The sequence below is a fragment of the Lepidothrix coronata genome, unplaced genomic scaffold (assembly GCF_001604755.1).
Source record: "Lepidothrix coronata isolate B3197 unplaced genomic scaffold, Lepidothrix_coronata-1.0 Scaffold66, whole genome shotgun sequence".
In the NCBI taxonomy this organism is placed as follows: domain Eukaryota; kingdom Metazoa; phylum Chordata; class Aves; order Passeriformes; family Pipridae; genus Lepidothrix; species Lepidothrix coronata.
Window position 1 is genome coordinate 247291 of NW_016690246.1, and position 25560 is coordinate 272850.

At 39.1% G+C, this 25560-nt stretch overlaps 1 protein-coding gene across 4 annotated transcripts in view; it reads right to left on the minus strand.

The window, feature by feature from the left end:
* Positions 1-4589: 4589 nt before the first annotated feature.
* Positions 4590-25560, minus strand: part of TSPAN12 (tetraspanin 12) — a 46560-nt gene continuing 25589 nt past the window's right edge. For 3 of the 4 annotated variants that reach the window (XM_017818214.1, XM_017818213.1, XM_017818216.1), the window contains 4 exons: positions 20830-20904; positions 16029-16136; positions 12091-12234; positions 4590-6140 (listed from right to left, as the gene is read on the minus strand). In XM_017818214.1, coding sequence (XP_017673703.1) covers positions 5844-6140; positions 12091-12234; positions 16029-16136; positions 20830-20904 — 624 coding nt within the window. In that variant the 3' untranslated portion in view covers positions 4590-5843. The remainder of the gene's footprint in view (positions 6141-12090; positions 12235-16028; positions 16137-20829; positions 20905-25560) is intronic. The other variant, XM_017818215.1, reaches the window with a different exon arrangement.

A 25560-nucleotide genomic window follows, 5' to 3' on the forward strand; every position in this document is an offset into this window, starting at 1 on the left:
CCTGGTTTTGCAATAACTTATTCATGAAAACTTTTTCCCCCCCTCTAATAATTTTAAAGGAACATGATATCTGAAGTCAGTGAATGTCCCAGACATTAATTTCAGGCAAGCCATTGAGTGTATCTAAGCCATACTAGAGCCATTGAGACCAGGATGCCACAGCTCCATTACACAGACCTGCCCTTGTTCTGTGCCAGTGACCATCACCATTCCCTTTCCAGTCTGCAGCAGCAGAGAACACTAAATTATTTCCAGCAATATGAACTCCACATCTCTATCTGTACTTGAAAAAAATGTCTGCTATGTTTTCAGTACATCCAGACACCGACCACTCTGCTGAACCTCCCAGGCTATAAAGCCTCCTCAAACCTGGTATCAAATTCCCTTGATAAAATATTATTGCACAGGAGATCAAACTCCTTTTGTAGCATAACAGCAGGTAACAACACATCACGTATCACTAATAAAGGGCAGCTGACTGCAGACAATGCTGATCTATCAACTGTGTATCAGCACTGGTACATGTGATGGCCACCTCTGCTAGGAGCTCACTGCTCTGGGCAGCAGGGAAAGACTAAAGCATGTCTGGGAACCATCCCAGAGCATTTTTGAGAACAACTGTCCTCTCATAAAATACCAACAGGAGACAAACTGAAAACATACACTTTACATTTCAAGGTTGTGGATATACTCTCAGTGGAAGCACTCTGACTACCAGGAAAAGGCTTTTGCAGCAGAGCGCATGATGCAGCCTCAGCTGCTCCAGGGAGAAGGGTGGCTTTCAGAGAAGTAGCTTATCTGGAGAAGGATCATTAAATTTTGAGCAGGGAGGGTGCTTAGGAGGTCATATGCTGTCTTTGCTGCACATGGGACCCACCAGGACTTTATTTTCCCATTGACTATGGGAAAATCTGAGGATTATCACGTTATGGAAGAGCCATCAGCTGATGGGATATGTAAACCTATGGCTAGAAGAGTGGACACTATATATAGTGTTCCTGTGTCAGGAGTGAACACTATATATAGATTGACAAAGTCTGTAAGATATATGGAACTATCCAGACAGCTTAGTTTCTTCCCTGCCTGCAATATCTAATTACCTACTTTTTATGGTAACTATGCACAAGAAACAACTGAAGTAGGGGAGTGCTGAAAAAAATGTAAGTAGATGCATAGGAATTCTCAAAAGGTTAGGACATCACAATTTTTTTTAAAGAGATGTAGTCAATCATACACAACTTTTAAAGTTTCAGATATAATCTCACTTCTACAATAGCATTTTGCATGATTAAATGTATGCTTATGGTGGGTTGACAACACTGGCAGGATGCCAGATTCCCAACAAAACTGCTCTATCACTCCTCTCCTCAGCTGGACAGGCTTCTGGGTAGGGACAAGAGCAGGGAGAGATCACTCACCAACTATTGTCATGGGCAAAACAGACTTGACTTGGGGCAAATAATTTATTATCAATCAAATTGGAGTAGGATAATGAGAAATAAAACCAAATCTTAAAACACCTTCCCCTCATCCCTCCCTTCTTTCCAAGCTCAACTTTATTCCTGAATTCTCTACCTCGTTCTCCTCCCCAGAGGTGAAGGGGGACAGGGAATGGCGACTGTGGTCAGTTCATCACATTGTCTCTGATGCTCCTTCCTCCTCAGCAGAAGGACTCCTCACACTCTTTACTTGTTCCAGTGTAGGGTCCCTCCCATAGGAGACAGCTCTTCCCATGGACTGTAGTTCTTCATGAACTGCTCCAGAGTGGGTCCCCCACTCGGTCACAAGTCCTGCCAGCAAACCTGCTCCAGTGTGGGCTCTTCTCTTCACAAGTCCTGCCAGAAGCCCAGTCCAGCAAGGGGTCACAGACTCCTTCAAGCATCCACCTGCTCTGGCATGGTGTTCTCCACAAGTTGCAGGTGGATCTCCGCTCCACCAGGGACCTCCATGGACTGCAGTGGGATGGCCTGTTGCACCATGGTCTTCACCATGGACTGCACAGGAATCTCAGCTGCAGTACCTGGAACACCTCCTGCCCTTCCTCCACTGATCTGGGTGTCTGCAGAGTTATTCCTCTCACATATTCTCACTCCTCTTTCCAGCTGCTGTTGCTGCAATAACTTTTTCTCCTTCTCAAATAGCTATCCCAGAGGTTCTAACACCGTCGCTGACGGACTTGACCTTGGCCAGTGGCAGGTCTGTGTTGGAGCCGGATGGCTCTGGCTCTGTTGGACATGGGGGAAGCTTCTCAGCTTCTCAAAGAAGCCACCCCTCTATCCCCCCCCTACCAAAACAGTGCCACACAAACCCTGAGTATTTCAATGTCATAAGACTTTAATAATCAGTGTTTTCCTGCATAGTTCACAGAATCACAGAATATTGAGTTGGAAGGGTCCCACAAGGATCATCCAGCCCAACTCTTTAAGTGAATGGTCCATACGGGGATTGAACCTGCGACCTTGGTGTTTTTAGCACCATGCTCTAACTAACTGAGACCCAGTAAAATGCTTCTGCAGTAAAAACTTCAAAAGCTATTTGAAAATCCCTTCTTCCATTATATTTAACTGTACAGTTGCTGTGACCAACAGCCTTTCTTTTTACTATTTATTGTTTATATATTCCCTTATATTCATATATGCTTTTACAAAATGAACACTTATAAAGAAAATATAGCTGTTTCCTTCCAAAAGCCTTGGCATACAACCTGCTGGCAGGTGAATCAATACCTTATCCAACGTTAGGGAATAGTGATTTTTGCCTCCTAAAAGCATCCCCATAATCCCAAATCATGACTGTTCTTAGCCCCACAGCAATAGGCACAGTCCCAGGGACTGGGTATGATTCACTAGGCCGAACAGGAACACCTGGTGCAGCAGGGAGTGCCTCCTTTGTCCAATACAATTTCTCTCCTTGAGCATACCTTGAGTGCTCTGTGAAAAACGTTAAGGAGCATTTCCACAGTTGTTTGTTGCAACAAGAGAGATTTAGTTCATTACAGAACAAAGAATACACCATCCTTCTCCAAGTACTCCTGCAAAATTGAGGGACAAAGAAAAGGATGAAGTAGTTTTCACTACTATAAGTACCTAAATGTTCCCCTCTTGCCAAGCAGCCTCTCTCCTACATATATCCTAAAGCTCTACAGGAAAAGAGCAGGCTCAGTCAATTAATTTTAAGGCTCTTTGAAGAAGCTCTAGAAAAACAGAGACACCTCACAGCCTGAGCTAAGAAAGTTTACACCTGAGACCTATTTCTGCAAATGTGGTTAGATGCTCAAAATAGAAGGATTCTTTCCCAGAATACTTACCAATAGTTCTTACTAGGGAGGGAATATTTTATCATTTCTGACATGTGGGTTGTTCCACTAATGAAACCAGCCCCATGCTGAACGCAGACTGGATCAGGATTTGGGAAGCCAAGCCCAAGTGAGGCTACCTTGACTGCAGATGTTCATTGGAGGTCCACAAACCTCCAAATCTGGGGGACTGGTTCTATATCAAAGGAGACCTACTCCAAGCAATTCCTCTGCTGTTAAAATAACCTGACTGCACATGATGGCAGTGCTTCCTCAGCACCTGAAAAGCCTAAAACCAAATGACCTGAGCTGGAAGTATCTCTAAATTCCAACATATCCTCCTAGCTTGGCTCACCATATTTGTTCCTTCGGGAGCTCTAACCTGGACACAAGAAGACACACAAGCAACCCTAACTGGTAGTCTGACTCCTCCTCACAGGGAAAGACTAGAGATAGCTGAACATGGACAAAGGATCTTCCATAGATACTCCTTGAGTAAAACTTTAAGGGCTGGGGTTTCCTGGACAAAGGAAATTTTACATTTTTTTTTATATTATTTTTTTACCTTACTTAATTGAAATCTCCTACATTCAGCTGTAATCCATTGTAATCCACAGCGGAATGTATGTGTATATGCAATCTATTATCAAGATTCCACCATTTGTGATTTGTCTGGGCTTTTTTTTTTTGTGGTTTTAAACTGGGAAAAACAATGATGACTCAACCCACTGTGTAGCACCACGGGTCTCTGTAGCACTCTGAGCACACCTGCTCCTTTTCTAGACAGGAATCTCACCCTTTTCTACAGCAACACTGCCCAGGCTGAGCAGAGGTAGGCATGGAAGTCGGCTGTGCCTACACAGTTACACTGGGCCAAGGCTTCCAGAATAGAACACAGGAAAGTATTTCTCAAAAAAGATACTCCAAGCAAAATTTTGGGACAACCTATCCTTTAGTCTTTTTCTTAACTCCCAAAATAAGTATTAGCATCTTAAGGAGACATACAAAGGCAGAAAAGTAATCTTGCTTGCAATACTACCCTTGAAATGATTACACCCACATGCAGACTACTAAAAAGCAAACAACAGCCCACATAACTGAAGACCTTAATTTCACAAGCCCTTAAGAAGCTTTCTGAGAGACAATTAAAAAAAAAGAAAATGAAACTTACAATGTAGTTTCTCTGGAAAGGGTAAAGATATTTCAAATTAACTCACACTAGCAGGAGGACCCTCACAATGCCCACTCACAGTATTCCCACTCCACAACTTAAAAACAAAAAAGCCATTATGGAATTTAAGAGAAAAGTAATTTTATTGTCTACCAAATCACACTTTACTTTTTTTTCTTTTACAAATTCCAAAACAAATGAAAGATTTTTTTTTAACATAATATTATGTAAAAACTCCATTTGCCACAACTATACTCAGTGGAACAAATATATATTTCAGGAGCGTGGCCAATTGTAAAAATAATCTTATGAAATAAACACTGTTCATAAAAATACAGTAAAATGCACTTTTCCCACCTCAATAAATATATTTTAATGCTATTTCCAGTTGGCATTTTAAGCCACCAGAGAGCTCTTAATGAAGAAGTCGCCAAAGTATAAATTCTCCTCATATACTTTTAGAATTATTGCAATAGCATCCAGAAGTGTAAGCATTTTTCTTTCAGTCTTTTGTTTCTAGCTTCAGGGGAATCACAGATAGGAGAAAAGATTTATCTCTACAAATGTGCTACTCCTATACTGATTCCCATTTTGGAAAGAACGTTTAAGGTTTTCTTCCTTTTCACTAAGAAACAGTCTGTAGAACAAACTGTCAAGGACGAATTCTCCAGAAAATTAAAGTCTATTGTCCAGAGTTATAGTTTAGTTTTGAATCCCTGTGTAATACATTTAAAATTAAAAAATAAACAGTTACGTTAGATAAAAATAGAAATTTTTGAACATCTTTAACAACAAAAGCTAAGATAAAGGGTTTGTTAGAAAAAAGATAATCTCGCCCTTTTTACAAATCTTGCAAATTTTTTAATCCAAGTATTAACTTGAATTCTAGTTCTGCTTTTCATGCACACACGAAAACACACAATTATGCATACACAGATCCCTGATTAAGACATTTTCCAAATGGCTTATTAAAATTTAAAAGTCCATTTCAACCGAAGTCACATTTTGTCTGTCCAAAGCACGTTGTTTCTTCACAAGATGAGTATTTCTCTTCCTTTCCCATGACGTTTCCTTAGAGGTTCTGTCTACTTGTGAATGAATCAGTGTTTTATACATCACACAGATTGTGACAGCAAGTAAAATATTATTATGCCCAACCCAATGAGTGCCTTTTAAAAAACAAGCATGCAAAATCAACTCTGTTTCATGGTTGAGGACATGGCTAAGAAGCTGACAACAGGCTTTTCTTTCTTGTCTCCTTCACTTCCACTCATTAGCTGGTTTTTGACACATAAGACGACCAGTATATTTGGCATATTTGATGGAACAGAATAAAAACACAACAAAACAATTAAAACCCTCCGTGACTTCTCAGACTCATTGCATCACCTCTAGCTCTTCCATTTCAAAGTGTGTATTAAAGCTGTTTGCCATGGATGTATGTTCAAAGATCCTGGTCAGGCTTGGTTTCAGTAGCTCCTGCGAGGTATCACTTTTCAGGGCCATGATCTGATCTGTCCTAGGATCCCTTCTGTCATAGTACAGAGCCCACAGCAAAGTAATGGTGAGGATCATAGCCAGGATCTGCGTAACTCCGATAGAGATGCCTAGAAATCTCAGCACTTGCAATTGCTTCGTCCCTCTCAAAAAAGTGTACATTTTTTTACCGCATCCCTAGAAAACAAAAATAGATTAAAAAAACCCAGTCAATATTACTTGGTTTGCAGTTCCCAAGGTTTAGCTCGTCCTACTCAGTGCTGGATTTTCTGGCTCCCAAAAATGTATCCCTCACTTCCTTCAAACAATATTTTGAAAGTTATTTTGCCTACTTTTGAAGTGCTTCCATAATGCCATCCTTAAGTTTTCTCACACAAAGAGACTTTACTGCATGTAACAAGCTGCAAGAGATCTGTGCTGCTCTTCAATTCAGAAATCCCTCAAAGTTGATCTGAGTTTGTATCAACTCACTGATTTTTAAAGAAACTCTGCTGGTTTTGTTTAGGTTTTGTTTAAAAGTAACTAAAATTCTCTTTAGCATCTTGTTTCTCTCCTTAATTTGAAGATCCTCAAGGTTGTCAATTATTTTAAACTCTTTAGGCTGTTTTTACAAATATCACCTTTATTATATCCAAAACTAAAACAGTACTCTAGGAAAGATCTACAGACCTGAATAACTAATCAGAAAAAGTCTGAGGAAAACTACATTGACACATCTTAAGTTGATGTTGCATAGAAATGGAAATTAAGCTCTTTCCAAACCATCAATTCATGCTGTACAATTTCCTCACTAATTAAAGCCAACTAATTACCATACAAGGCTTCAGGAAAGCTCCCAAGCCCTCACAGGGCAGCAAGGATCCACAAAGAGACAGTGACTGGGAACTACTGAATAACAGCTGCAAGCACAAGTTACAATGCTCATTGCTCAGTAAGGGCGATGCCCAGTCCTAGAGAGAATAAAACTTTGAAAGGAGGTCCCTTTGCTACTCTGAATGATGCTTATTCTATATTCTTAACTTTGCAGGGTTTCACAGCACAAAAGAAAAAAAAAAATCAAAGGAACACAGACACTGATGGAAAATTCAGAGTAGCAAACTGGATGAGGTAATACCATGAGGTACTGGTCCCAGAAGCAGACATCAGGAACCCATCAAAATGGGCACTGTCTTTAGAATGTTATTTTTTGCGTATATAATCCTTATCCCATATTTCTTATGTTTTTAATTAAGAAAGGAAAGCAATTGATCAAAGCAATGGAATTTGAAGACAGGACACGATAAACAGCACTTTTCAATCATGCTGGAATTCCCCAAAGACAACAATTTCAAATGCTGCAGCCCTTAATGTACTTAACAAATGGCCCAATTTTTGCCACATACACAAAATTCACACTGCATTCAACAGACTTTCATTTAGGATCTGAAGAAAATTAATGTACTATATGATAACTGTACCAGAGTAAATTAAAGGATCTCAATGTCTTTCCTCATTTCACTATGTCATTTCCTAAACAGTAACAGACACAGAAGAAGAAGCAAATGTGCATTCTTTGAAATTTCAAAAGAAAAAAACCACATTGTAGCAAAAGCAATGTAATTGAACTTGAGGGGGAACAAAAACTGTCATGTTGGCGTCTTTTCTTCACTTAGAAGACAGTTGTAGCTATACTATTTTTCAAATTTGTTTTTAATTACAGAGAAATCGGCTGCATTTTAGTACTTTTGATAACTTAAAGGAATGAAGGTACATGCTGGTCACAATTTAAAAATGCTCCACCACAGCAATATTCAAACTCAGATCATTTGTTGCCTGGAGAAAACATCCATTAACAGAGAGAGATAACATTAATACCTACATCTCCTGCAGTACAGACACATAACTGAGACAAATTATGCCCAATCTAGATAGACTGTTTCCCTCCATTTAATGATGTTCTTACAGTTCTGATCTCATACAAATTCAAAATCAGTTTCAAAACTGAGAAACACCCTGCCAGCCCTGTTATCTTCACATTCACGCATTTTATTTCTGCTTATGTGACACTTTCATAGTTGGTAGCCTGCAGTTAAACAGTATAAAAATATACTTTCTTTGGCAAAAGTAAAAGTTTGTCACTAAATGGGGAGCTTTTGTTGCCAAGTCAAATATAGTACAAATCTTTGCAGCAATCATTCAGAAGAATTAGCTTCACATTCCTACAGAGCTAAGGATTAAAGCCATTTTAAACTTTCAGTTTTAAAGTGGGAAAAAAGAGTGTATTTCTGATTTACTGCAACATCACAGAATAAGAACTTGAACTTAAATAAGGCACTTCTCAGAGCAGAAAAGATAAGCCCTCAACATAATCAACAAATCTTCTGTATACTCAAATTTTGAGTATACTCACAATTATATTTTTATTTATTGAAAACAAATTTTAATATTAAAAATTAAAATAAAACCAAAATTAAAACAAAATTAATTTAACTAAAACAAATTTTGAGTACTCAAAATTATGCTAGAAAACAAAAGAAAATATTGAACATGCAAGTTTGATGTTTTTGAAGATATCAACTCCTACCAATCATTTTATCTAGGCTGCAGTTCCCCACCTCAAGATGGGCAGAGCTCAGACCACAACAGACCTCCAAGGCCATACTGTCATCTTCACACTTCCCTCACAATCATGCTCTAAGGTCAGTCTCTTCCATGAACTGCACCAAAGGTGAAGCTCATCAGAATAAAAGCAATCCAAGGAGACTAGTGCATTTGAAAAACAGCTTTCAAAATCACAGAGGGAAAAATATGATTCCTGCCAAAAATATTCGCAAGCAGAACTATGTCACCTTTCTTTCTGCAAAAATTAAACTGTGAAGGATTCCAACTTAGACTACAAAAAGCTCTGAGTTTCCAGCAAAAAATTACAGCACAGTTACAACAAAAAATATTTATCAATCCCAGACAAACCAAACTTTGGTTTTCTGAAGTACTACAAAGAATTTTTCTGAACTACCAGAATGGACTTGCCAAGCATTTACATAAGCCAATTTTAGGCTAGCAAGGCTAATCTTATCAGGCTCCCTCTCAAACCACCAGACTACGCAAGTTTGTTTTGAATCAGTTTCTAAAAACGCTTTTTTTCCTTCAGCTCTCCAAAGCAGAATTTAGGCAGATTAGCCTTGGAAGTTTTGCATGATACTGATAAACTTATTAGCAAGTATACTGCAAGAGTCTGTGAGACAACCCACAGGCAAGCAACATGGAAAGAAATGTTTTGCCAAGCAAATACTGTACATATCTCTAAGAGAAATGAAGTATTTTTGTGGCTGGTACAACAGAACCCAGCCTGTCCCTTTTTGGAATGGGTTCTGTCGTAGAGAACCAAAAAATAAATTTTTGCCAAGTACTGAATCCACCCAAAATGCTCTCTGGTACAGCAGGGGCAGAACAACCATAAATGTACCCTTCAGGTTTCTTTTAGAAAAAAAGCCACATAGCCTTTCTTTTTATCAAGTAGGCCTTAACACAGCCCTTACGTCCTACATAATAATTATCTTTGGCTATTAATTTTCTCCAAGGAGAACTGAAAGAATTTGAACATATGAAGTGTTCAGAGAACCACTTTCCTGGAATATGGCTGTGGGCATGAAATGTTAGCAGAAGATATGACACAAGAAAACCTGGCACACTTGACACTCCAGTGACTAGTACCTCTCAGAAATTTCTGAGCTTCCTGTGCTCAAAAAGCAATTTTTCATTGAGTGACACTGCTTACATACTCCTGCCTTTTCACATAAGTACGAAAGATGCATGGGGCAAATGAATGTTCTACAGTTTCAATATATTTACACTTCTTGAGGGCTCTCTGCAACAGACTTGGTCTGTGTGGTATTAACAGTGGCAATGGTATTACAAAAAACAACCATCACTGAAGAGTGAGCCACAATTTTTGCTTCTTCAAGAATACTACTGGCAGGCTGTATTCGTGCTCAATTAGATGCTGCTATTTTTCGGTCTGTGGTTGGCCCAGCATCTTGTATAAACTATACTTAATTGGTACCTCTCTATTGGTTGACAGCCTTTCAAGGGCACTCGAAGGAGAAAGTGGAGGGTGATGAAGTACGCCCCCAGACTCATTTAGAAAAGATCCCCTGAAGTATAGCACACAAGCGTGTGGGGAATTCCAAAGTACACACGCATGTGCAGAAGGGACACCACTTACATAACGCTGGGAGGGACTGAAGGCCTCTAGCTGGGCGGTGCTGACCACACCTGCCCAGGTAGACATCACCAATTAATTGTATAAAAAGCAGATAGCTCATGCTGGAAGTACGCAAGCTTCACATCAAAGGACAACATTGCCTTCTGCGGGGACGCCCGCTATCTTGTGAGCCTGCCGACTCTCCGAGAATGCAGCTTTTGCTATGGGTAATTCTAGGCATTCTGGGTTGGTAAGATAACTTCATAAGCAACACCTGGGTGACTGGGGGAGTCGTACTGAGGGCTTATTTTTCTCCTCCTTCTTCTTTCTCTCTTGGGTGTTTTCGTTTTGTTGGCCACCTCTTGGTAATAAATATTGGTTTCGTTGAGTTTTCAACAGCGTATGGTTTCAGTTTCAGCATCCTTCTGAACTCTCCCTGTCACACAGGCCCCAGAAGAAGCCTGAATGGCTTTCCTATACAGAGACTGACACCTCTAAAGAGTAACCAGTGCTGTCAGTGCTGTGAGCCTTGCCAGAAGGCAAGAGAGGTTCTACAAATAGCTGGTGGAAAGAAAATAGCCTCCACCGCTGTCTTTAAGGTTTCCTAGCAAAGACTGGCCTTCTGAGGCACCTGCCTTTTGGCAGCTCTTCCTAATGGAAGCACACCACCTCCTAGGATGGATGTCAGAAAGTCCAGAATAGATGATATAACTTCTCTTCACAGAGTCAATACCATACAAATTCATTTCCCCAAAACTTGTTTGGTTCCTGGCAATAGCTAATAATCATTTGGGCTTGTTTATATAGCGAATCTCCCCTGCTTCAGAGGTATTGCTCCACAGCTCCTGAACAAAAGCCATGCAACTGATTCTTGTAAGAAAGGGTCTTGAACAGCGTAAAAAAATGGGACAAAATAAAACTGTTCTTTAGGTACTCTTCCACAATGCAGAGCTACACCATCCACTGGAGAAATGTTCATGCTTCAGCACCTGAAAGCACACTTCTCATGTCCAACCTCCTTCCTATGCACCCTATATTACTCTAAAAGCAATCAAATGAAGAATGCATCTCTTGTCAGATCCTCATAACTACCTGACTGAGACATGCCTTTTGTCGCTGTTGGACTATCTGGACTATTGGTCATTCTGCTATTACTGAATGCACAATTAAAAGTCTTCAGAGGTCTGTTAGCACTAAAAATGGTAGTAAGCAAACCAGTCTTCAGAAAAACATGACTTTGGACAATATTTATGTAAGAACTGAGTTTTAGTAGAGAGCGTATTTATCTTTTTTTATAATTTTCACTCTAAGAACAGTAATGACTTGCTACCATGATCATCTCCTTTGAGTTTAAATAGGTCCTCTCCTGGTTTTAAGGTGCTTTTTTTGTAATTCTTTTTAAATAATCATACTGTAATGCAGTAGAGAAAAAGAACATTTCCACAACAAGTTTCTATGCATGCTCAGAGTACAACAACTGAATTACCTGCCTCCTGGCATAAGACCTTTTATCAAGAGCGCTCTCATCTTCCTAAGAAATTCTCAATAGCCTCCTTCACTATATATTTCACTAGAGTACTCTTACACTTACCCTACATTAGTTTAATGGGCTGGAGCCTGGACATTACATCACAATTAATTTTTAACTTTTGGATTAAAGCAAATTTGAACTCCAACCTAACTGATATAAAATAAATACCTCAATGTTTAAGCACATCTCAGACGTTAACTGCATTGCCATTAACTTATCTCACTCCCAGGCAAGGGTGGGTAGGTCCATCTGTCCTTCCTTCAGCATTAATAATAAACATAAACACAATAAACACTTTCCATAAACAAAACTACTCTACAAACAAATTCCTCTGTTGCACTACAAATTCAGAAAATTACTGTATCAGGAAGAATGCACAAAGCCTTCTGAAATATTAATACTTTTCTTCCTACCTCCTGATAAAGGTCACTGAGATCCTCATGATGTGCCTGCTTAGAGCATCCTGGGAACTCTCTGACACAACAGGAGTCAGGTGGCCAGTCCAACTCTGTCATTTCCAGCCAGTCTGTGAAGTACACCACGCCACAACATTTAAACTGCAAAGGAAGGATTAGCCAAGATCAGCAATAATGATGTTACTTCTTCATGAAACTAGGACACCAAAAAAGCTAAATAAATTCCTAATACCAGCTTCTAAAATATGTACATAGAACTAAAAGTATCTACAAGATCTTCCATGTATATTGTTTTGTTGTACTTTTACAGAAAAGCAACATGAAAATTTCAAGGTAATGACCAATGAATACCTCAGAAATAGTCAATGGAATGGCTCTGTCCATTAAATCCCAATTGCTTCCTCAAAGGATGCTTCACATAAATTGTCCTGTCCTGGAATTCTCCTATCCTTACTACAAGGAACTAACTCATGGTAATTTCATGCCAAAATGGTGACTAATGGACAAGTATACCAGTGGCTGAAAGAAATAGTAGGGAAAGGTCTTACTAGTGAGGACTATTCCTGCAAGGATACAACTATGGACACATCTGTTGAAAACCAGAAAAAGCACAGATTTACCTGAATACAGACATGAGAAAATGAAAGCAATGGCTTGAAACAACTCAGTGTGTGGGCGAGGGGGCAGATCAAGGGTGGGATGGTGCTCTGCCTCAAAACCCTGCCTCCTTGAATGCCTTTGGTGCAGTTGTCAGTCACTGGCACATGGGGAGCACTGCCCCACACCACACTCCCTGGAGCCCCTAATCCAGCCACAGAATGGCCATTTGCCATTGTCACACACCCCACACCGCACCCCCAGGGGCCCCTAACCCAGATCCAGAATGGATGGCACACCAGAAGCCCCACTTGGGGTTGAGGAGGGGGTGGGTGGTCACAGGAGTCCAGAGCAAATAAAACCAACACCATGAGGCCTCCACGTGGTCACAGCCCTATTGCCCTTGGATTTGTAGTAGTTGATGCTATCGTGGCCCTAAGGCAATAGGTATAATTCTCTATCTCTCTCTTTTTCTTTACTTCTAATCCCCTTTTCTTGATATTTGGGTAACTTAAACCTGGATGGGTTGGAATTTGCTAAGTCAATGCTTTGTGAAATGCTTTCTGACTGAATGTGTTCTTTAAACTTTTGCCAAGTTCCCTTATTTTCCAAAGTTTGCCAGTAAAAGTGTGTTATTTTGACCTCCTGAAAATATTGCAGTGTTTTTCCCACGCGTGACCTAAAGGTATAAATGAACCTAAGGCCCTTTTAATAAATCCATCAGACAGGTTTTGGGACTCTGTATCTTTATGATGTAAAACCCCTTTGATGAGCTCCTGAGGCGAGGCTGGGGTCTTACAACAGAAAAAAAAAAAAGGAAAAAAACAGAATAAAGTGTGAGCAAAAAGGTATAGAAATCGCAAATGCTAAAAGGAAAACAGAAAATAACAGGAAAGGGTATCACACTAAAGCAAATACTCCAGCAGAATCAACCATAAAAGTAAGAAGTCTGGCTGCAAAGCAGATCAGCTGTAATTGGCTATAAAAAACACAGGACTAACAAACTGTCTTCTCCTCTGCAAAGCACACCCGGAGATTTAAAGCCAAATGACCAGTCTACCACACTAGCAGCTGCTTTCATATAGAAAAGGGATAAAGCAGCTACATTAGATTTGGTTTGGAATTGGATGCAGACTTGACATGACTGAAAAGAAGTCTTGCTGCAGAAACAAGATGCAATTTTTTTTCTGTCTGAATGCCCTCCAGTACCAGCCTGAGTGTAAGTCATCCTCTGGTTCCTTTGACCCATGGGCTTGGGAACATATTTGCCCCATCCTTACCCACTTCAGAGCCAGAGTCCTGTATTCCACACCACTCCTTGGTCACAATCAAGCAGATCAGTGCCCAGACTGTTGGCACACACTCTGCCCTTGACTTTACCAGTCCTCTTAAAAATGTCACTTCTTCCTTCTTTACCACAACTTTAAAGTCTCTGTTTTTATTAGTTTGGTAGTTCCAACACAGGACTTTAAGGAAAGCTCAAGCTTTGCCTCCTCACTGTAATTGCAAAGACCATGTCATTAAACTTCCTTTTCTTACTCTCAAATCTTTTCTTCCCCCACCCAGCTCTTCTTTCCTGACTTCAGTTGACCCTTACCATCTTCCTTAGCATAGTCACAAGTCTGGTATTAGACCACCAAGAGGGTTGAGGGAAAACACATTTCCCTTCTGTCTCAGATGTTAAAAGACCAAGTTGATCAGGGCTGAATCTTTGGTAACAGAACTGTAATCACAATTTATCTGACTGAAGAAGGGCCACAAGCAAAGTGCTCATTCAGGAATNCTGACTTCAGTTGACCCTTACCATCTTCCTTAGCATAGTCACAAGTCTGGTATTAGACCACCAAGAGGGTTGAGGGAAAACACATTTCCCTTCTGACACAGAAGAGAGAAAACCAAGTTGATCAGGGCTGAATCTTTGGTAACAGAACTGTAATCACAATTTATCTGACTGAAGAAGGGCCACAAGCAAAGTGCTCATTCAGGAATAACGCACATGCCAGGCTCATAAATACAGCATCTGAGTTATGAGTGGACACAATATCAAGAAGAGCCCATTAATTAAGTAGAATCTGTAAAAGAGGTTTCTCAAATGTTCACTTCAAACTTTCCCCAAATCATTCATCTGGTCAGAGATGGAATACAGAAAATCTGACTTCTAAAACAAAGTTTTTCTACCCTAGAAAAGTTAGGACATAGTTGAAATTTTGTTACTAATATTCATATTATAACCAGTCATTATGATGACGCCACAACAACTATGAAGATAAGAGGCAGTTTTTAATTTATTCAACCTATGCATTTCAACCAAGACACAGTACCAGCTCTATTCAAGGAAAATTGATTGAGACCATTTGATTATATTATCTCAGGTACAGAACAGATATAAACACTCTACCTGCACATGAAGAATTACTCAGTTTCACAGAGCACTTGAATGGCCAGAGCAGAGAACAAGGTGGGGGTATGCTGGTGTTTAACCTCTTTCTTTCAGGTTTTAGTATAAATACAGACGAATCAAGTGCTGCCAGGAATTGCTTAAATAAACAGGAAATCTGTGCAACATTGATAGATTTCAACATTTCAACAAGAGCAGCACAATGACAGGCATTTAAGGAGTTCTCTTCCTGCATGTGAGTTATATTTGGAGTTAATGGGTTTTACCTTGGGCGATTTCATGTTTCTGTAACATAATACTTCATTCTTTAAACTTCATTCTTTAAAAAAAGTTCTGAATTTTAGTAGGGTAGAGGGCAAAGCTGTGAATACACAAGGAAGCTTTTTGGTTTGTTTCTGACCCACCCCCCCAGTAAAAGGAAATAAAAACCCTGATCATTTTCACAAACCTCAACCAAACAGACAGTGCAGGTATCTTTATGAAAACTTCCTTTTCCACTCCTTTCCAGCTAAACACATATCTTAACCATGACAGCTTGATGAAAAGAAACTAACAGAGCCTACAGGAAGGGGAGCACAGTTTAATATTAAAACCACGTATTCATTTTACTTAATCTGCAGATTTTTAATTTTATATACATTGTATCCTAAAATGCTACAGCAACCCTAAAAGGTGTTGATGTCCTAAACTTGCTGGCAAAGGAGAAGAGAGTGTTAGCGATTTCACTGAATTTAGTGACATTTTTCTTTTGGTGTTTAAGTATCTTTAGGGCATATAAAAACTAAAGAACTGGATATCAAGTGATGTTAAAAGATACCATCACTACACAGTGTTTCATATGAAATTAACTTTTCACTTAAAACCAAACCTCTTCCTTTAGCAGATAAGTAACACTTACTGAGCATGCATTATTTCAGTTCATGAATTACTGTCATCTTACCTCCCTCTGGAAGAAATTCCAAGCATGGGTCAGCCACTGGTACCTAGGTAGGCCATAATTGGTCATCCTGGCTTTCAGTGTGATCATATCAGACCACTGCACTGGAACCTGGAGCAAGGAAAGATAAATGATTCACACAATGGATCAATAATCTTGTGGCTCCAAATCCACAAATTCCATCTATTTTGTGATCTTTCCAGTGCAATGACCAAAATAACGCTGTATACAAATAAAACAGGAAAACAAGTGTTGCAATTTTTATGATACTAATACTTCACAAGCTTTCCTTAAAATATCAGGGAAAAGTTATTTGTTTCCTTTGCTTACAAATTAATCTACGCTGGAAAAGGAGTTACGTTTTGGAGAGATTCAGGGATAGTTGGGTACAATTTGGTTACACCATTACCATATTTTTTTCCTGGCATAAAACGTGAACTGAGTCCCATCCAAGTCATCAGGGATAGCATTTGTCTGCCCCAGTTTAGGTATCTCCCTGGTGTCTTCTTAGTCAAGAGAAAGATACAGGCAGCCGAACAGGGCAATTGATCTCAAGATAAGTAATTTAAACAGAGCAGATGTACCACTGCCTTGAAGTCTCAAATCCACTTCACTGTCTAAGGTGACAAACTTAGATCTAAATGTCTAACTTCTACATATATAAAATTAATTGCAAGGAATTCTACCCCAAGAGCTTTTTCAATGATTTTCTGGAGCGGTCAGGAGTCCTGTATGCAGGTATCCTTAATGTGCTCCATTTCGGTATCTTGCTCAAGAACAGAAACAAGGAAATGCAGATGAGGTCTTGTGATCTTTTTTCTTCAGACACACTCACAGTCTTGTAAATCTTGAAATTTACAAATAAATATTTCAAGGATTCTTGAAGTATTTTTCTTTCAAATTTGACTACTCAGAAGTGAGGTGCTGGTGCTCTCCATTGCCTGAATATGACACGTCAGCAATTCGTTACAAACAACAGAAGCGGCATGCAATGCATTTAAGAATCAAGATTAGAACCTCACTTCCATTCAGCTGCACAAATTTCAGTGTGCCAAAACAAAACAAGTTGCTGAAGACTGCACTGCCCTCCTAGGCACACATATCACTCACGTTGAGTTTTGCCTTGTTTCCATTAGCCTTTACACTCATGGTGAAAGAAATCGAAATCGCAATATCAGCTGTCGCTTGGATGGCAGGGGAGCCCAGCTCCTCTAGCAGCCGTGATTTTGCTATCCTGTTCAATTTGGAGCAAACAGTAAAAGCATTCTGCAAGTAGCAACAAATGTTATCTAATAAAAAAGCCTGATCACAGTATTTCCCAAGAAGCCTGGTCTTCATCGTGCTCTATGCTCTACAAAAACATAGGGACAATCATTGCCTGCCTGAACCCATAAGACAAATAAGAACATGTGATAATGTTTCATTACTGCTATTAAGTTATGCTACTATTTCTGATGCCCTAGTAAAGCTTCATATCATTAATATATTAATAATGTCCCAGAAACTTAACATGCCTTTCATTTAGCAGATTTTTCTCTCTTAAGTGATAAAGTGTTGAACTCACAATGGTCCACATGAAAAATATGTTAGCAGTAGAGTACTAAAAATACTTTAAAACAGTATCACAGAATCTTTCTATCACAAATATTTAGACTGGTCACTATAATAAAACAATTTGGTTTGTATTCAATGCATTTCTCTTTCTTCTGCATTGTAAGCTAGCACTCTGCTTTCTTCAGTAATTTGATATTGCTGCAATTAAGTTCATATTTGCTAGAATATTTTTTATTAGTTTTTATTGTTTGAGTTGAACACAGTCCAAGGTTATGCCTGCAACACAAGGCATCCAACTTCCTTAGGAAATCAATGGGGAAAAAAAGAAAGGTGGAAAAAATGCTAAAGAAGTAAGAGAAGGAAATTAAAAGCAAGGCAAAACAATCTAAACCCCACCGTAGAAAGGCAATTTGAATTCTGGAGGTAAGGAGCGATTTTGCAATCTGTGTGTCTGACTGCTCCAAGGATGAAGCCATATGAGGAGCCACTGAGGTCACTTGGTCTGTTCAGCTTGGAGGAGACTGAAGGGAGACCTCACTGCAGTTACAACTTCTTTGTGAGGGGAAGAGGAGGGGCAGGCACTGATCTCTTCTCTGAGGTCACCAGTGACAGGACCCAAGGGAATGGCCTGAAGTTGTGTCAGGGGAGGTTTCGGTTGGACATTAGAAAAAGGTTCTTTCCCCAGAGGGTGATTGGGTGCTGGAACAGGCTCCCCAGAGAAGTGGTCACAGCACCAAGCCTGGCAGAGTTCAAGAAGTGTTTGGATGATACTCTCAGGCACGTGGTGTGACACTTGGGGAGAGTCCTGTGCAGGGCTAAGAGCTGGACTCAATGATCCTTGTGAGTCCCTTACAACTCAGCATATTCTGTGATATTCTGTGATTATGTGAGCTAAGGACATTGATGTATCTACTAAACAGCTTCCTATCAGCTCATATACACAGTGGTGCACAATATTAGATGCCTGAGATGCATTTGTTTGACTATACACCAATGCTCTTCTGTAGTGTGTAGAAAAACAAAAACTAGAGATGCTGGTTTGATTTTAACGTAAATTTGTAAAGTTCGGTCTGCCATTGAAATCTACTCACTCATTCTTCTAATGATTATCAAGGCTTGATCAATTCCTAAGTAAGCCAAGAACCCACACTGGCTTTTCAATCTTGTGGGTGGAATAAATTAGTCATGAGGCCCACTTCATGCTGAGAGCTATCATGAGCTGGAAGGAAAATTGTTTATGCAAGGACTCTTAGAGCAACTTGTCCACACTCCAAGGAGAGCTCATACGGAATCAGCAGAGGCGGTTATGCCTCAGTGACATTTCTGACAACATCACCCATCCACCTACACTAATGCCAACTGATTCTCTCAAACTCACCAGGGGCCCATGTGATTTCATGCTACACTGAAAAAAAATGACATCAAGTCACCCTTATGGGTATAAGAGGAAGTCTTCTTATCTTTATCAAGCAGAGTAGGTGGAAGCATGCTCTAGGGAAGTGACCTGCACAGGTATGAAAGAACCACTGAAAAACAACTGTGCTCTTCCAGACTGCCACACTCCCTATGGGTCTTAGTAGCAAGAAACCCAGCTGTGCCCCACCTTATCGCACAAAAAGCAGTATTGTTAGGACAAAGAGAATAATAGTGAGAAATCAGATAAAAAGAGAAAATAAGAAAAAAAACAACAGCAAAACAACAACAACAAAACCTCAACACAACCCAGTATTTAAGGGGATGAGGAAAGAAAAAACATATATATACAGGGAGAGAAGAAAAAAGAAAAAGAAAAGAAAAGAGTATCTGGGTTCGCTGTGACCCACTGCAGATGATGGTGGCATGGAATTCAGCACTGCTTACTTTAGCAAAGGGATGCAAGGACAGCAGTGTTTTCTTCTGGAGGGAAACAGCATCACCAGTGCCTTAACATATATTAGGTTTATGCCAGTTTTCATCAAACTGTCCTAGGTTTGGGTTTCAGTAGCATAGCATGTAATCGAAAGCTTGGGGGTCAGACTAAAATACACCATAACTTCAGGTTCTCAAACTGAATAGGGAAGGTTGGAGAAAGCATGTTCCACTGCTCTGAAGGCTATGTTGTTTCAGGTACTTTCCACTGACAAGATTTCTGTGGAAAGACAGATGTTAGCTATGACAGTCATCTTGGCAAAATCCCCCCAGAGGGCAGCTATGCCCATAGGATGAAGAATGCCTCGTCTGTATTCCCAATTTTAAAATGCATCAGCACAAGCTGACATTTAAAGCAAAGGGATAGCCTTAATTGCTATTATACTGTAACACCCATCTGGAAGCTGTACCACAAGGGAATGAATTCTGATGCAAAGTGCTGCCATGTAACTTCAGACTTCAAATCTGCCAGAAATTCCATTGCTCCACGTACTGTGCAAATATCGAGAAAGCTCCCTCCAATCTTACCGCAATGTAATTGCTATTCACTGTTGGAAAGACCATTATATTGGGCATATCTTGGCAGTTAAGAGAAAATATTTGTCCCTCTATTCATAAAAATGTACCAGACTGAGTACAAGATGTAAAGATACAGCAGCCAGCAGAGTAACATTTCAGTTTAATTTCAGTGTTCAATGCTTATCCATTTTCTTACATGATGGTTACAAGTCCTCAGTTTGAAAATTAAAGGTTGGTGCAGCTATAAAAGCTAGATAGAGATAAAATCTCTTCACAAGTTTACAGAAGAGTGTTTTATAGTCAAGACATGTTTTGCTTAAAACTGGCATTTACAGCTTGTGGAGGCAGTGTGTACATTTCAGCAGACAGCAAGTCCTCTATTGAAAGAGCACATTATTTCTTTACAATGTAGTACACTCTTTAAACATGGAGAACTTTTGGGGCAAAAAAACCTTCAAATTCTCACATCTGCTCTCTCAAAAGCCTTATTTAAGCCTGAGCTCATATTTAACCCCAAAAGTTTCAATGACTTCAATGAAAACCTGTCTAAGCAAGAATTAACAAAAAAATTAAGTCCTTAAGTCAGGTAGGTGCTGCAGGATTTGGCTCTCAAATACAGAGGGGGTAAGCAGAAACCAAGAAAGGACCTTCCAGACAGACAAGTTTCCCAGAAGAATTATCTGTTTAAAAAAAAGGCAGTCACTTGAAATTAGACTGTCAGAGTAATGAACAGAGATAAACACTAGAGCAATTAGGAAACAGTTAGCTAATGGAAATCTTTTTCTTTTGTTGAAAAAAAATGCAGCCTCCTTTTCTGACTCACCGTTATTTCCTGCTCGTAGGTCCAAACACCACAGGCCAGTTCAACACAGAATATTACAAGTAAGCTTCCAAAGTACTGAAGAAAACAGAACGGTCTTAGTTATCTTTATATTATTTGAAATATAAAAGTTTTCAAATTAAAAAAACCCTTAACAATATTAAAGAACATCTCAAAACATTATTAACATTTCACGTGACTGAAGACATGGAAACCGAAATACATTTTTGTAAACAAAATATGAAAGATTCATGTGGTAAACTTTCTGATATTTCTTACTAACATGAAGCATATGAACATTACAATGGACAAATCAATGAATTTCCTTGTTGCCCAAGAGTACAAGGCTATCCTGACACATTATGCTAAAACTGCTGCAAAGAGGACAAGTCTTTTTCCCCTCATACATGTATAAAAGAAATCTCTTTTTTTCAGTTCCATTAAAGAAACATATGTAAATCATGCTAACAGCCAAAAGAGAAAAACTGACAAGACAGAAAAAAACACGGTTCTTGAAAACTATGTTTTTATCAAAGTGATCTGGGTATTTGAGGTCAGGTCTAACTGTACAAATATTTATTTAGATTGATTGAAGTACCTTTTCTATTACAAAGTCTAACCCTTGAACTATTTAAAAATAGCGACTACAAGTATAAATGAAGTAATGACATTTAAGAACAACCTGTTGTTGTAAGTTAAAAGAGCAGGATTGTCTTCTGTATAGTATCAACAAACCCCTTCTGAACTGCAGGATAAATCTCCATGGACATTAAGGCTGCTTTAACTGGTGTTCTCCATTAAAAGTAGCCCATTTATCTTTCATTTAAAGAAGAAGTATAGTCCCATTCATTGTTGACTCCAAACTTTCTTCCATGTCAATGGACTGAGCTCCTCCTTGTTCTCAGTATGCAGGACTTAAAAGTTACAGTCTTCATGGATTTTAATTTCATTTGGAAATCAAAGAAACACCATCACAATATAAAATAGAATAGCATAAATATATAATTCCATAGTAGGACACATGCTGAATGGTCTTTATTTAGTAATGTCATTCTGGAATCTATTTAGAATGAATATAAAAGACAAAAAACACGTACTCATAGTAGGTGATTTCTTTTTTCTATTACAGGGTCAATAAGATGTATTATTTAAAATAGTATTTAACAGTCATCTACATAGCACCTTTTTCATTCACCCAGTCTGGAACTGAGTAACTCGCAGATACCTTGGCAGCTACTGAACAGTGTCTTGCCTTAATTTCTACTTCCTGATCAAATCTAACTCCCTAAATTAGGTTTGTACACGCACACAGAAAAAAAGTACATGAAAAAGACTCATGTTAAGTTTCAGGAGAAACCTGTACTCATACGCTCCCCCTACAAAGATCTGTGCAATAAACATGGTGTTGAAAAGAGAATTTCTGTTTAACTAGTCTTCACCATATTACATTGCATCTTTATAGTCATTATAGCTGAACAACACATTGCATTTCCTTACAAATCAACAGTGTAAGCACACACAGAACTCCAGTACAGGTCTTCAATAACCAATATGTTCATCCTCCAAAAGTCCAAAAGAAAAATATGAGTCACACCTTGCAAGAACAACGATGCTTTCTCTAAAAAATAAATTCATGAGCTTCTATGCAAAGTAACCACTACCAATGCAGTGCCTGCAAGTTATTCAAAGGGTTCTTTAAAAAAAAAAAAAAAAAACAGCATGGAAAATTACTTTTCTAAGTATTCACTTTGAAAACAGGAAAGAATGCCGCATGCTTTAGCTCCTTCAATTACTATTAAAAAAATGTTTAAGTTTTAAAAAAACATTTAAATGTTCTCCCTTTTTGAGAGGGAGAACAACTAAATGTTTCAATGAAAAGTGAATTTGAGTTCTCAGTTGTCAAAATTTCAGTGGGTTTATCCTCTAATTGAATAACGAGCCCAGGACTGCCTGCTATCCCTGAATTTTATACAAAACTCACTGCTCATGGTGAAAGTGATACATCTGGGGGTGTAGGTATGGCATTCTCTGCAAAACTCTTAATTTGCAGTTCTTTGTAACATTTAATTAATTCATCAACCTTAACATTTGAAACTTCCTCATTTTTGTCACCATTTAGTTAAGAATGCTTGTGGTAGTAGATGGAGACAGAAGAGCCAAACTGAAGATTTTCTCCAGTTACTGAAAATGGCTGAGAATCTAAAGCTATTTAGCCAGATTCACTCATAAACCACTTCTGGGTCTGCCAGGGACTGAGCACTCCTGACCAGCTACATCTGGACACATCAGAGCAATGCAGAATCAAGCCTTCTGTCCTGAGAAAGCCCATTTCTGTCCATAGGGTAAAAGACAAGAAAAGACACAGTGAAAAGCCCATGCTAGGAACTGAGCGATTGTGGCACACCAAACTCGCACACAAAAGGTTCAGTTTCACTCTGCTATTGAAGGGGAATATTATACCTCTCTCTAAATATAATGGTTTGCAAAACAAATAATTCTTATGTAAGTTTTGAGGGAAGAAAAACCCTCTAACCATTATTTAAATTTATTACACCTAATTTCCATCTTTCAAATCCAGGAATTATTACTGGCTTCAGGGCTTATTCCTTGTCCCCAGCTAAATTCCCACAGAAGCCTGAATGCTAAATGCATCTTCTTGCATTTACACACTTCTGCTTTTTGCCAGGAACAGGGACTTGGTTTTGAAGCAAGGCTAAATATTTCTTCCTATAGGCTGAGTGGCTGCATGTTGTAAAGAATACTAACTCACTGAGGAGCACTATAGTATATCACACTCGAAACTGCACCAGCAGGTCACTGATATTAACCTTCTACAGCACACCTCCCTCAGAGTACTGGTCAGTGCTGAGGTATTTTCTACTGTTTCTTTCTTTTTGCTTTTTTTTGGCAGAGACAGTAAGAAGAGGAAAGCACAGAAGGGAGTGCACAGTTTTGCAAAGACATATACAGGCCATCATAAAATAAAAAAAAAAATCTACAAGCAATTAATGCACAGTAGTGATCACTTTAAGAACTACCTTTTACATGGTAAATCCTAGAGACTTTTAACATTTGCCTTTTGTGGGCAACTGCTAATCACTGTCAATCTCTCCCAAGTCTGACTATGCAAAGTCATCAGAAAACTGGAGTGGTGCCTTGACCCTGTTACAAACCCATCAGTTTCACTGAAGGATTTCCTCCAGCAAGGCTGTGAAAAAACTAAAATGTTGCTTCCCTGAGAGAAGCTGAATGACTGCAATGCTTGTAGAAAACATTCTTTTGAGAGTAATAAATCAAAGTAAAATTATTTGCCAATTTAAAAATAAATAAATAAAGCAGTAGACATTTACTGCTCCTCATTAAGTCACAGACCCGCATGTGGCCAAGATCCTAAACCTCAGGATCCCTTCAGTTTCAAATACATGTTGTCAATTAGCAGGAGCTGGTTCTCCTGCAACCTCCTCCTTAAGCTCACTCACCACCACAGGTAACAGGGAAAGAAGGGGAGGAGGCTGGGAGGGAGGTAGCAGCTTAGCTTTCTTACACAAGCATTTCCTCTTATACCCGGAACCTTGCACAAGCACTTGGATTTGCAGCACTGACAGTCTCCAGAGGCTTAAACAACTCTAATTTTCCAGCACATTAGTCCTGAAAGAGAGGTGAAGGAACTGGAGACTCTGAAGTTCAGGAGAATCTGTTCCTTTCCTGTGCAAGAGAGTAAATATCAAAGAAGTGAGAACAAAAACAAAGTCATTACTGTGAAAACCGCTTCCAGACAGATGTAAAGACAGAGGGGATAAAGGGCCAAGGAAAGATAGTAAAGATATTCTCTGTGTAATCACCAGATGCTGTTCTGCTGGAGTACTCTTCATGTGGTACAGACCAGAGCCAATATCCAAATGCTGAAACCTCTGATGGAGAAACCACACACAACAGCAGTACAGAAAGCGACCACAACAATACTACCTACTAGTGCAGAGACACTACAGGGTCATACACAGCTACTGCAACTTGCAACAGTCTCCAGAGAGGTCTTGCTCTCCTGCAAGTCAGGCAGCCCTAAGTCCACATCTACAGAGAATTCATATACAAGACAGAAAGAACAGTGGGACAGTGGAACATACTGAATGCAAATCGAATTATGATGAATTTCAACCACAAAAGGAAGGTAACCATCAAGTAAATAAAGACAGAAAACAACAACAACAACAAAAAAAAAGGAAACAAAAAATGGGGAATAGTATTGAATAGGTTTTGTCCTAATTCAAAGAGCTCTCTGTAAAAAGGTTATCAGAACCTGATAAAGCACTAGAAAAGTACACGGTATTTTCAACTATGCATTAAAAATCAAAATAATTCAAAACTATTTTTATAAAGATCTATACGGATTGTCTAAATAGAGTCAGAAATTTTAGTCTGAATAACATTCCTGCACATCACAGTGGTGCCCCATAAGAGGGTACAAGCTCCATATATGCCAGTGCTCCATACAGGGAGCATATATGCTACGGCATATTCCTGAAATGTCTTCTTATCTCTCCATTTAAGGCTAAAAACCTGGCTACAAAATTAATTTATCCTAATTAAGTTATGACAGGCTTTTTTGCTATTCCATTTGTTCTACCAAACTAAACTAATACTCACCACCATCCTGGAAATATATTCCAGGAACATATTTCTTTCTTGATCATCTCAACCATTTAGATAAAAACACAAATAAAAATAGCAAAAGCA